The sequence below is a fragment of the Peromyscus leucopus genome, unplaced genomic scaffold (assembly GCF_004664715.2).
Source record: "Peromyscus leucopus breed LL Stock unplaced genomic scaffold, UCI_PerLeu_2.1 scaffold_1735, whole genome shotgun sequence".
Taxonomy (NCBI): domain Eukaryota; kingdom Metazoa; phylum Chordata; class Mammalia; order Rodentia; family Cricetidae; genus Peromyscus; species Peromyscus leucopus.
The window spans coordinates 4,226-17,421 of NW_023504925.1; the positions used below are offsets into that span (position 1 = coordinate 4,226).

Genomic DNA, 13,196 nt, shown 5'->3' on the forward strand with positions numbered 1-13,196 from the left:
AGTAATCTAATTAAACAAGTAATTATATGAGATGAAGAGATTCTAGCTTAAGTGAGGAAGGAAAAACCAGATGTCTTAGCTTCTGTGGGCCAAGACCTGGCACAGCCCCACCACATGAAGACCAGAGGACACGAGGTTCTTTTTACCCTTGATGTGATAGCTCCAGTCTGGAGATCCACGTGATAACTTCCTTTACACATGAACTCTCTGACTCACTCTCAGTCTCAGGAGTCAGATCTATTCCAGAGGAGCTTCACAAGAGTCAATCAGTCATCTGGAAGAACTTTCTCAACATAATCTGAGATCTGCTGTGGTAAAAGAGCAGCATCAACTACCTCTCTCCTTTTCAGTCTGCACAGAATCACTCTGCACCAGAGACATGTGGCCCTGATGCAGGCTCCATCCACTCCACCTAGTCATGAGGTGCCTCCCAACATTGCTTATCTGGACCATCAAGAGGGATTCCTCACCCCACCTCCACCCCAGGACAGTCTTCTCAATTCTGCATTTCATCAGACAGTCTTAATACATGTTGTCAACCTAGAAGAGATCTAGCAAATCTGTGCCAGTCTGACAGTGAGTGATACTGGGCAGGATCTTGAACCTATGAGAGCCCTGCATGGATGTGTGGCAGCCTAAGACAATTAGCATGCCTGTCCCAACAGGTTTCAAGAATCTTTTGGTTGGGAGTGATCCAATCCACCTAAGACAGCACACATGGCTGGGAGGACAAGGTCAATTGCAGGGACTGGAGAGATGGCTCATCCATGAAGAGCACTCATTGCTGTCTCAGAAGACCCACAGGACAGCTAACAAACCTCTTTAACCTAAATTCCAGGTGGAATCTGCCCTCACCTGGCCTCTGTGGGAATTGCATGTACATGGTGGCCAAACACCCTTAAGTATAAAGAAAAGCACCACAAAATATCCCAACATGTCTTGCAGGAAATTATCTCTTCTTCTCGGTTATCATTCATGTTATATTTCAAGAAAACTAGAGGCAGATTGCTTTTCATTTTCTGATTTCTTTTATACAATATTAATGAATGTTCTTATTTCCTAAGAGAGCCTGGAGCAATATACATTGTTTTCTTTTAAGTTGGTCTACATGATGATTTGTGAACATGTGTGTACAGTGTAGCACACTTTAATGGCAGCTAAATATATGACGTCAAGGATACAATATGTCTAGTTTTTCTATTATGTAGCGGGTATCCATGGAGTAGGCTATTCCATCCACATACAAGGTGTCATCCTCCTGTGTAGCCCTGAGACCCATGGCTGGGAAATCCTTATGCAGCCAAAGCTTCCTGAACTTACTGAGATACATCCAAGCCTGTGAGTTCTGGGATTACAGCAGTGTGAAACTTCATCTGACTAAAGAAGAGTCTCAGAGTGAAATTTGAAATTGGATTTTATTCATAAAAATACATTCATTTTACTCAATGGGGGCATTCAAAACAGCAGTCCTTATATACAATGTATAGCCTTAGCAAACTATTAAAACAGTGACAAGAATAAAAGAAATAACAACAATTAACAAAACCTTAAACCAAAATGAAGAAAACCAAAATCCAAAGCATAAATATCCCAACATATAACAAGAAAATTAAGCAAATTTCAGGATCCTTTGGAATTTCATTATGGAAGAGCAAATGAGGTGAGGATCTGGCTTATTCTCTGCAGTGAATTATCTTCAGCAACACTTGCACATGACATGGCGTCAGCTTCAGCACTGCACTAGAGAGAATCTTATGCTTTGGGTGTGGTCTGTCTGGATGGCAGTGTGATGTTAACACAGTCTTCCTTGTCAGATTTCCATCACATATGGAGTCAGCTTGTCAAAGCCCTTGATAGTAAGTCACAGAAGAACTCTTGCTCACCCACATGTCCTCTTCCATGTTGTTTTGCCCCTCACTGGGGCCACATGCTGATGGATATCAGGGTTCTTAGTAATTTGTGATATGTACTCTGAATCTCAGACTATTTCTGATACAATCTTTTGTCTGGGAATAGTGAGTCAATGGATGTAGATCAGATTGTGGCTGGATGGCCTGATGGTTGGTTGATATTTGCCTCACTAGTGAGTTCACAGCTGAAAAGAGGTGGCATTTTCTGAGGAGGCCGTGAACCTGGAGTGTAGAATGTCATGCCTTCAAGGTGTCTCTGGCTTCTTCCAGCCTTCTCAGTTTTCTGAAGAGGTGCTGTCATGGAAAATTGGTAAAGAAAATAGGATTTAGAAACAGTTTTGCTGTGCCACTGGCAAGAAAAATCAGGGCCTATTCATCCCTAGTAAACAAAAGTTAAGGAAGAAACACACCCCATGAACACCCTGGCTGCTGGGATGGGACTCAATGGTGGCTTACTTGCCTGGAACATAGTGTTTCTGCCCCAGCAGCTCCATCTGCAGGAGGCTCTCTTCCTGGGCTGTGGTCTGCTCCAGTTCCTGCTGGAGGTTTTCAAACCTAGGGGAGGAAGGCAGCTGGGGCACAAGCCTGGTGGGGACCTGCCATGTCAGCTTTTGAGACCCCACCAGCTCTACTCAGCTAGACAATCAAGCATTACCTTTCAGCTGAGTTCATTCCCTGCTTCCCAAGGGAAAAGGGTCAGAGAGCACCTGGGCAGGATTTTTTTCTCAGCTTTTAAAAACTGCTAGAAGTTGAACTGGTAAGTACACACTGTGCTGGATTAGAAAAAAAACAGCATATTTCTCCAACAGTCCAAAGACATCATTTTGGAGAAATATCAGTATGTCAAGGTCTGAGGCACAGATCAGGAAAGATATCCCTGGCCTTGATTAGATCCAGGTGAATGTGAACCTCCTGGAAAACTCTATGCCTGCCCTCTAGTGGAGCCTACACAGCAATGCAGAGAAGGCTCTGGTTATTCCTACAGCTCAGAACCCTGCATGGGATTAACTTGTCAGCTCCTACTCTGTTTATGACCAGAGTAAATCTTCTCATGAGAAACTGATAAACACTGCAGAGAGCCTGCAGTCAGCAGGAGTGTGCTGTATGCAAATCTGCAAAGGGTGGACACTTCTCTCTAAACGTGATGTTCCTGATGGAAAAGATGCAGGGGACACACTTTCCTTCATGATCAATGATCCTCCTTTCCAGGTTTCTGGCTGCCATGGGAATATTTGTGGGGAGATCTAATCTAAGAGATGAGATACTCAGAGCATACTAGAGGTCTCAGAAGGGAAGAAGGGGACACAGTCCCCATGAGACCAAGGAGAGAGCATATTGTTCCTGGTCATAATTCCTGTTGACTGAGCCAGCAACGACACTCTGAGGGTTCTTTCCCTGCCTGTGGCTGGAGCTTTGCCAATTGATAAAACTCAAAGAGGACGGAGATCCAGGTACAGCGGACCCACTTGGATCCACCTGCTTCTGGAAGCCTGGGCTCCTACCTCATCTGGGACACAGTGAAGTGATGCTGCAGCTTTACTGCCAAGTCCCTTTGCCTGGTGAGCAGCTCCTTCTGCTTCATCAGGGACTGAAGATTTTCCTCAAGTCTTTGATGTTCCTGTTCATTAGAAGATTGTGTTTTTAGGGGAGGTTGTCCTCACCATGTACATAAACATGGATGCTGTGGGTGCACTCTCTTCTGTCTCTGTCTCTGTCTCTCTCTCTCTCAGCACACACATGTATATCCATGCACACATACAAGCACACTACATTCCATCCATGCTTAGTTTCCCAGATAACACTAATGTAAGAAGAGATCACCTGGGATACTATGGAGAAGAAAGTTACCTTTCATTAACCTACATCCTCTCTACCCATATTCCAGCCAGAGGCAGGAAACACAGGATGCTCTGAGCACAGGATGTGGAGAAGATTGTGTACTTTTACTCGGTTTTGATAATTTTTCAGTTTATTTTTAGTTTATATGTGCAGGTGTTCAGCCTGCCTGTGTGTGTGTATAGCACTTGCATGCCTGGTGACCTGGGAGAAGAACTCAGTGGGCAGATAAGTCAATGTAGTGCTTGCCTTGAAAACCTGTACACAGACAGGTGAACACCAGGGTTCCTTGATCCGTAATCTAAGCTCTCCTAGCAAGTTCCCCAGTCTGTGCATTGAAGGCTTAGTTCCCCAGCACAGGACCACTGGATGGCAGTGGACCAGCCCCTTGCTCTCACTCAGTGCTTCCCAGTGCCTCCAAGGAGGGCAGCTTCCTCCTAAAGAAGCTCTCTGTACCACAGGTTGCCTCAATTTAGGCCCAAAGGAATGAGCTCAGAAAACTAGAAAATCTCTACAATCGGAGTCTATATTAACCTTTCCTCCAAGTAAGATGATTGTGTCAGGGATTTCTTTGAGTAACAGAAGGTTGACTAACTCACGGCCAAATGATTGCATATATTATTCCATACTTAACAATATCCCATGGACCACATTGTATGTTTGCACTCATCAGTGATGGGTATCTGAAGAGTTTGTAGTTGGGCTGTTCTGATGAGTCCTGCTGTATCCCTGTTGTCCCCTATTCTCTGTGGACACCACTTTCCATTCTGGAATCAATGCTCCACCCGAAGACTGCAGTTCCACTTTCTGAATAATTGCACATAGCTTCTCACAGGGCTGCACCATTTTACACTACTAGCAATGTCTGAGAGATCTCACTTCTCCCAACTCTCCATCAGGCTGATTTTAACTCAGGATGAAGAAGTTTGGAATAAAAGCAGTTTCTGAGTGCTGCAGACACAACATGGAGTGGGTACTTGAGAGTATGATGAGCCTAAGCAGTGCCCTGAGACAGCCTCTCCTCACACCTCAGCATAGCTGTGGGACTTCTGCTGGGCTGGGATGCAGCCACAAGCACCTCTGCAGTTCAGAATTTCTCTGAGAATAAAGTCCAGGCCAAGCTCCTAGGACAGGTTAGCTGAACCAAGGTTAGGCAAAGGTGAAAGGAAAATGGCAGCAGGCGATGAGGAGAAAAACAAAACAGGATGCAGGGAAGTCATCAGTGGTCAGCCTCCTTTCACCCAGAGCAGAGAAGGACACAAACCCTCAGGCAGCCTTTCCTGCCTCTCAGTAGCCTCTTTCTCACTGTCATGGACCCCATTACTTTGTTTTTCTCCAGAGAATTTCTTTGCAGAAAAATAATTCTGCCTCTGCAAATACCTGAAAAACTTTTAGCTTGCATCAATTTTCTGTCTTTTGTTGTAGTTAGCTCTGTGGACATGCAGAAGGATGGGCAGCTCCATCTGTTCTTTGACTGAGGCAAAGTGGTACTAACCAGATTAGGCACAGTACTTTCTCATTGAAATCCATGTCCATGATTCTTAAAGATGTTTCATTGTTCCATGAGAGAGTGAACATACACATAGAGGCTCAAACACACATTCTCATTCCCCAAAGATACACATAGAGACAACACACAACACACACACACACACACACACACACACACACACACACACACACACACCTTTCTTGAATCCAGAAAGGCAAGAGAGAAGACTAGAATGTTGCAGCACCTTTTCTACTCCAGGGGGAGGTAGTGGGTCCTCCCTGCTGTCTACAAGCCTCTTAGACCAGCCAAGCTCTTCTGCCCTGGCCTGAACTTATTTCCCTTCCCAGGGAAGTTCTTATCACCAGACTCATTGATCATACAGATAAGTAACAACCTCTGCACAACTGAGTTTGACCACACAAGACCAGGTGCTGGGAGAAAAGGGCAGGACATGAAGCCTCCGATAGATTTAAGTTGAACCATCATAGTCTCCTCACTAAACTTACCCAGACTCCTCCACAGAAGACATTGACAGCACCAGAGACTAGAAGTCACCCATTGTCATTACCCAACAACTTTTGACCAGATTACAGTGCACATTATATGAAAACAGCCCCAGGCCAGTCAGTGGAAGGCTACTTAGGTCATCCACAGCACTTTTCTAAACTGCAGCACTCCATCCAACTATCAGTTGGAATCTGTCCTTAGACACAGACACATACATGGTAGAGTGAGCATCAAAATGTCAGGTTCCATGTTGTAAAGCCAGTAGACAAACCAGACCTTTCCTGGGAAGTTACCTTTATGCCGTGAAAAAAAAAAAAAAGAAATCTACTTTTTATTTTTAAAGTAGCTCCTTTGTTTGATTTTTGTTATTTATTACAAGAGGCATTAATTCCAAAGTAATAAAAATGTTTAAAAATTAAGAGAAAACAACAAGTCAATTCTCTTTCTGACCAAATGAACCATTTAGCAATGAAATGAGACAGAAAAAGACAGGATGCTCTACTGTGAGGAAACAGGAGATCCAAAGATCTGTGGCTATCCAGCTTAGCCAGAACAGAAATTTTCAGGTTCAGTGAGAGACCGGGCTGAAGGGAATAAGGGAGAAAGCAACAGAGGACACTTGATGTCATCATCAGACCTTCCAAAACACCACAGATGTATGCACCCTCAGACAGGCATACTCACACACAGACACACAGCCCTCAAATCATCAGTGATCAGAATGCAATGAGGAGGACATCACACTGGATGAGGATGACATTACCAGTTGGATTAAGACTCCTCACACTAGCTGTTATAAGTGAGTCCCACAGTTCTGCATCATTTTGGACTAAAAATGCCTGGGAAGCATGCTGTGTTTCTGTAGGCTATGTTGATGCAGTTGGCTCAAATCTGCCACCCTGACCCCGCACTGTCATAAGCCCTTGCCACATCCTGTCATCCAGTGAGCTTCTGAATGTAAGATCCAGGATGGGAGAACTGGCCAATGCCACTCACAGCAAACAGTACTGACAAGCTGTTAATTTAGTTTCTATCAACTGTGAACCAAGAGCTTGGCCAGGTAAAGAGAACACCATGGCAGTCTGGGAACAAGAGGGTAAAATGCCATATGACACCCAAAAAGATGTCTATGAGCCCAGTCATTTGGCTTTTTCAGAGGGTGTTGCTCCTTCCATGCTGTGTCTGCTCTGATCTCACATGATCCCTGCCAAGCAAATGAGACCCAGACCCTTGACCTGACTCACTCAGATCTCTGTGGCTCCATCATAGCATGGCTCCTCCCATACTGACATACAGGTGAGTGGTATGTGATTGACCGTCTCCCTCAATGGACTGCAGCTTCCAGCAGAGCAGTAGGGTTTGCTTGCTCTAAGAGGCTAACTCCCAGAAAGACTTGTGAATGATCACAGAAGTGAACTAACTATTGGATGGGATGGGTCAGTTGGATAAGTGAGTAGATGGTTACATGAGTGTGTGTATATGTGTGTGTATGGTCAGACAGGTGGCCAGGTTGGCCTGCTGCTTCAACCTACCTGCAGCTGCCTTGTCCAGAGGTCATAGATCTTCTCATGGGCCTCTTCACAGAGCCTCTTTGCCTCCTCACAGGACTCTTGTAGTAAAATCTGCTCCCCCTGCAGCTTTTTCTTGTCCTCTAGCAACATTCTCACTTTTTCCTTCAGCTGAGTCTGTTCACTCAGGTGCTGACTGTAGAGGGTGCTGAAATATCACCAAAAATGATGAGCTCTGCCTCAATCTGCCACTCTTGCCTCCTAATTACATGATTCCTGCAAGGTCCCATGTCCCCATCCCCAACAGCCCTGGCCTGGAGTCCTCATTAGCCATGGCAGCATCACTCAGGTGCAGGCCAAAGCCAGAGAATAGCCAAATTCCAGAAAGATTTACACTACTTCTGAAGACCCTGACAGCAAAAGGGATCCATGTACCTCTGAAGACTGGATCTGCTGCCTCCCGCACACACACAACCTGGTGCTTAACTGTTCACAGTATTAGGAAAACATGAGCAGATTGAGAGAAAACCATGCTCTGAGGGAGACAGAAGACCTATCGCAAATACATTCCATCCATGTGTCTCATAGAAACCAGCTCTGTAAGCTCCTGCCAGAGCCACAGAACCATGGTGCAAACCATGTTTTCTGTCTAGAAGTTCCGGAAGCTGACAGGAAAATGTTGGGAGGGGCTCTCAGACTCTTCACACTTAGGAGAACTCAGTCTAGGAGGCACAAGTCCAAGAACTATAAGGCAGGCTGCTTGCTAAGAGGTAAACAGACTAGAACCACAGCCCTCACTTTGGTTTAAAGGTGGAGAAGGAAGAAGATGCTGTGGGATGTCTTTCTGTATGCCGTGAATATGTATTGCTCCCATTGGTTAATAAATAAGCTGCTTTGGCCTATGGCAAGGCAGGAAGGAGCCAGGCAGGAAAGTCCAGGAGAGACAGAGAAGAAAGGCAGAGGTGGAGGAGATGCCAGCTGCCACCCAAGGAGCAACATGCCAGCAGCCTGGCAATGCAGCAGCCATGTGGGAAAACACAGATGAATAGAATTGGGTTAATTTAAGATGATAGAGCTAGCTAGCCTGAAACTTAAGCCATTGGCCATACAGTTTGTAAGTAATGTGAGCCTCTGTGTGTTTATTTGGGCCATTTGACTGCAGGAGGCAGGTGGGACAGATTCCTCCTGACATTGGGGTCGGGCAGGACTGGAGAAACTTCAGACAACAAGAAGCAGTCCTTACCAAGTTCTGGAGTCCACCCAAGTCAGGCACTCACCTGTAGGTTTTTGTCTTCTCACTCAGCTCTGTGCACTTGTACAAGGCCTCACTAATCTCCTTAGGTAATTTCTTCATATCTGACATTATGCTCTGTGTTCTGCATCTCATTCTCTGAATTCAGCCTGTGGTGGGGCATAGCCCCAGGAGCAAAGAACCCTGTGAACACAGGCCTCAGGGACCCCATGATTAAGGTTGTATTTTGCACTACCCTAGCCTACTGGATGTCACACCCTGAATCCTATGTACTGGGAACTCCTGATGTGCATTAGACTTGCTACTCTACCCCAGGGCCAGGAATGGCTGGGTGTCAACAGGGAGGGAGGCAGGGCTCCATGAGCTCCCTCAGTAGGCCTAGAGAGTTAGAGTAGCTCTCCTAGAAGGTCCACAGGTATGGGTCTACCTGAAATCTATGATGACATTTCCACTGTCGTGAGAACAGAAATGCTTTGTACTTACAACGATATCCAGAACTCATCATCAGTATTGCCATGGAAGAGGCACTCCATGAGGATGGCTTTATAAACTCCCAAGGGGATTCCAATGAGGCACCAGGGTGAGCACAAAGACTGAGAACAGTGATGCTCAAAGTGGAGCTCCCTGGTCTCAGCACTTAAATCACCTGAAATCTTTGAAACAGGCAAATACTCAGGCCTATCAATCTCCAACTCACAAGATCTGAAGGGACACACACACACAACACACACACACACACACACACACACACACACACACACACACACACACTGTATGGGAGCCTCTCAGAGATAGTAGAGAACACACTGAGACACCAAATTCTCAGCAGAAAGAGATGTATTCCCCAGCAGGGCAAGCATGGCATTGGGAACCTGCCTCTGGGTCAGGCAAAGGCAGACAACATACAGCAGGCTTTTTTCAGCAGTGGGATTTTAAGTAGAAAGGTTAAGTCTGTGCTAGGGTGAGTTGCTAAGATCTAATTGGACAGTTTAGCCAGTGTAGCCAAGTAATGAATTTGATGGTTGGACTTTGATGTTCAGTTTCAAGAATGAGTCAGTGTCCACAAAAGTGAATGAACTTTGGGGAGAAAATTTAGGAATGTAATCTAATGGTTTATCAAGGGAGATGGAAGTGAAAAGGCCAAAACCTGACACTGCCATGTTTGGGATATTTGGGCCCCTTAGAGGGCAATTCACATGCACACAAACTCACACACAGTTAGGATGTCAGAGAAATGCAGGTGTGTGGCATTGTCTCATAGTACAAGGAACAAGACCAGAGGGAAGCAGGGATGGACTCCAGGTCTTTCAGTCACACACAGATGGACCAAGTGGGACCACCAGACCCTTTAAGCTGCTCCAGAGCAACAAGCAAAAATAAATATCTTGTCAAATACAGAGACTCAGGGCTGTTACAATGTGTGGGGGTGGTGGAGGACTATGTGGGTCCTGTCAGAACAATGACAAGTCACACAGGTAACGATGAAACTTTTGCCAAAAGCTGCAGCAGAATACATTCTAGCCATCATGATGTTAGCAAAGGTGTTATCAACTACTGATAGGTATGACTGAAAATACCTAAGGACTGGGTATCACCATATGAGCCCTCAGTGACCAAGAACAAATACTTACAGGAAGACTGATGTCCCAGTCCTGCACTCAAGCTACAGGAAAGAGGCCTGGCTAGTGAGAGGGCAGGAACTCTGAAACCTTAGGGGTCACTGACATGCGGCAATACTTGGTGGCTCCTGCCTGCCAGTGGTTGTTATTTAATGTGAGACTCTCTAGCTCTGGACAGGGTACTTTACTCTCTCTGTTATTAGTGACACACACCAAAAGAAATCCAGTGTGGGTGAAGTGCAGGACTGGAACTGAAATCTCTTTAGTCCCTCTGTGCTTCCTTTCCACTCAGAGTGAAAGCAGAGGACCCTCAACAGAGCAGCTTCAGCCTTGACCATCCCTGGCTCTCTACAAACTAACCATGGGAAATCCTTAACTCTGGGTCTGTCCTTGAAGAACTCAGAGGACCAGGATAGGCCCATCATTTCTTCTCAGAAACTCTCCCCTCCTGAGCCCCACTCCTAGAAGGATCAGCTGAAGCCTTCCTCCTTCAGGAAGCTCCCCATCCCTTTCCCAGGACTCACTGTGCTTTCCCCAGAACCATTTGTTTCTTGATGTGTGACATGGAGACTGAAGGCCATCTTCCTTCTGCCTCTCTCTGATCTCCCTGTGCTCACCATCCTGTCTCCCAAGAATCCTGTTCAGTCTAGTCAGCATGTCTGTCGGTGAAATGCAAGACACTGCACCAATGCCCCAATGACAGTTGGTGTTGCCACAACACTGGTGACATCACATGGAATGCCAGGGCTCTCCAGGAGACAGTAGAATGTCCATGTCCTAACATCACATGGTCTAACTATTACTTCCCTGCTGCCCTTTGCTTTGCATTTAATATCCATCTAAGGGTAAGCACACACCATATTTGTCTTTCTGGGTCTCTGTTACCTCCCTCAGTATCTTCTTCCATCCATTTTCCTACAAATTTCATGATGTCACTTTTTTTTTTTTGCCACTTTATAATATTCCATCCTTCAGTTGAGGGCCATCGAGGTTGTTTTCTGGTTCTGGCTATTACAATTAATGCTGCTATAACCATGGTTGAGCAAATGACCTGTGGCATGATTGAGCATCTTTTGGGTATATACCCAAGAGTGGTTGTTGCTGGAGGGCTTCTCTCCAGGTTCCCCAAGCCCCGCAGTCCCACAATCCACTTATAAAATAATCACTCAGATGCTTATATCACTTATAAACTGTATGGCCGTGGCAGGCTTCTTGCTAACTGTTCTTTTATCTTAAATTAACCCATTTTTATAAATCTATACCTTGCCACGTGGCTGGTGGCTTACCAGAGTCTTTACATGCTGCTTGTCCTGGCAGTGGCTGCAGTGTCTCCCCCCTCAGCCTTTCGCTTCCCCGAATTCTCCTCTCTCCTTGTCCCACCTACTTCCTGCCTGGCAACCTACTTCCTGTCTGGTCACTGGCCATCAGTGTTTTATTTATATAGAGCAATATCCACCGCAAGTGGTATAGCTGTGTCTTAATGTAGGTAGATTCCTAACTTTCTGAGGTGCTGCCCTACTGATTTCCACAGTGGCCGTACAAGTTTGCACTCCACCAACAATGGAGGAGTATTCGCCTTGCTACACATCCTCTCCAACATAAGCTGTCATTAATGGATTTGATCTTAGTCATTCTGACAGGTGTAAGATGGTATCAGTGTCATTTTGATTTGCATTTCCCTGATGGCTAAGGATTTTGAGCAATTCCTTAAATTTCTTTTTGCCATTTATTCTTCTGCTTCAAATTCTTGTTTAGATCTGTACCCCATTTTTTAAATTGGATTATTTGGTAATTTGATGTCTAGTTTTTTGAGTTCCTTATATATTTTGGAGATCATCCCTCTGTCAGATGTAGGCTTGTGAAGATCTTTTCCCATTCTGTGTGCTGTCATTTTGTCTTGTTGACCCTGTGTAGCACAAATCTTAACTGTTCATATTAATAAAAACAAACCTGGAGCCAGGTATTGGGGTGAACACTGAAAAATCAGAGAAACAGAACAAGCCACAGCTAACCTCAGCTCGCCAATTTCTCAGCTAATCTTGTTTCCTCAGACTGGAAGCCTCTGAGTCCTCATCTGAATGGATCTCAGCTGAACTGCTCCTAAAAGCTAAAAGCTTAAAAAAGGCTATAGTACCTGGTCCTCACACATTATAAACTTTTCTACTTACTGACAACACTTCTTGGGATGAAAGACATGAGCACCAGGAACTAGAGCCTTTTTTAAAGCTTTTAGCTTGTATAGATATAATCAGGAATAGGAAGCATCCCTTATATACAATGCATATCGGATCCCATATGGGTCTGCCAGGCCCTCTAGCACAAGGTAATAAGTAGATCAATAAAGTATGGATAGGAAATGTGCTGGAGGCTAGACAATTTCAGAAAAAGTATCATGTCAATAGTAAAGATTTAAAAAAGGATTTATCTATAACCTGGCAACAAGCCAAGGAAATTGTAAGGAAATGTCCTCCTATTTCTTTTTACAATCAGACTCCATTACCAGCAGAATGTAACCCAAAGGGTACTTAGAGGAATGAAATCTGGCAGATGGATGTATTTCACTTTTCAGAATTTGGGAAATTGAAATATGTATACCACACTATTGATACTTATTCAAGATTTCTATGGGCAACTGCTCTGAGTTGTGAAAAAGCTGATACAGTAATCACACATTTGCCAGAAGTTATAGCCAACATGGGTATTCCTGTACAAATTAAAACTGACAATGCTCCAGCATATGTCTCTGGTAAAATGAAACAGTTTTTTGCTTATTACAATATAAAACATATTACAGTTATACCACGTAATCCTAAAGGCCAAGCAGTTGTAGAAAGATCAAATTGAACTCTAAAGGATATGCTAAATAAACAGAAAGAGGTAACAAAAAAACTCAGAAATAAATTACATAATGCTCTATTAACTTTGAATTTTCTCAATGCTAATGAGAAAGGAACAACAGCTGCAGAGAGACATTGGATAATTGAAAAAAATCTACAGGATTAAATCAGCTTATATACTTTAAAGATATGCTGACCTCAGAATGAAAACCAAGATATGTTTTCCATTGGGGAT

General features: G+C 44.5%; 1 protein-coding gene across 1 annotated transcript; it reads right to left on the reverse strand.

Moving 5' to 3' along the window:
* Positions 1-1,396: 1,396 nt before the first annotated feature.
* Positions 1,397-10,832, reverse strand: LOC119087178 (disks large homolog 5-like). Its single transcript, XM_037201864.1, has 5 exons — positions 10,649-10,832; positions 7,278-7,461; positions 3,413-3,528; positions 2,371-2,465; positions 1,397-2,204 (listed from the first exon to the last, which is right to left on the reverse strand). Exons 1-5 carry the CDS (start codon positions 10,687-10,689, stop codon positions 2,035-2,037), a joined length of 606 nt encoding a protein of 201 aa, XP_037057759.1. The 5' UTR covers positions 10,690-10,832; the 3' UTR covers positions 1,397-2,034.
* Between the last annotated feature and the right edge of the window lie 2,364 nt (positions 10,833-13,196).

Excerpts from the sequence above, each read along its gene's own strand:
- LOC119087178 (XM_037201864.1), bottom strand. The coding sequence starts at position 10,689 with ATGTCACACATCAAGAAACAAATGGTTCTGGGGAAAGCACA. Across the intron at positions 3,529-7,277 it reads TCTGGACAAGGCAGCTGCAG|GAACATCAAAGACTTGAGGA; the intron begins GTAGGTTGAAGC and ends TCTAATGAACAG. Across the intron at positions 2,466-3,412 it reads TTCACTGTGTCCCAGATGAG|GTTTGAAAACCTCCAGCAGG; the intron begins GTAGGAGCCCAG and ends TTCCTCCCCTAG.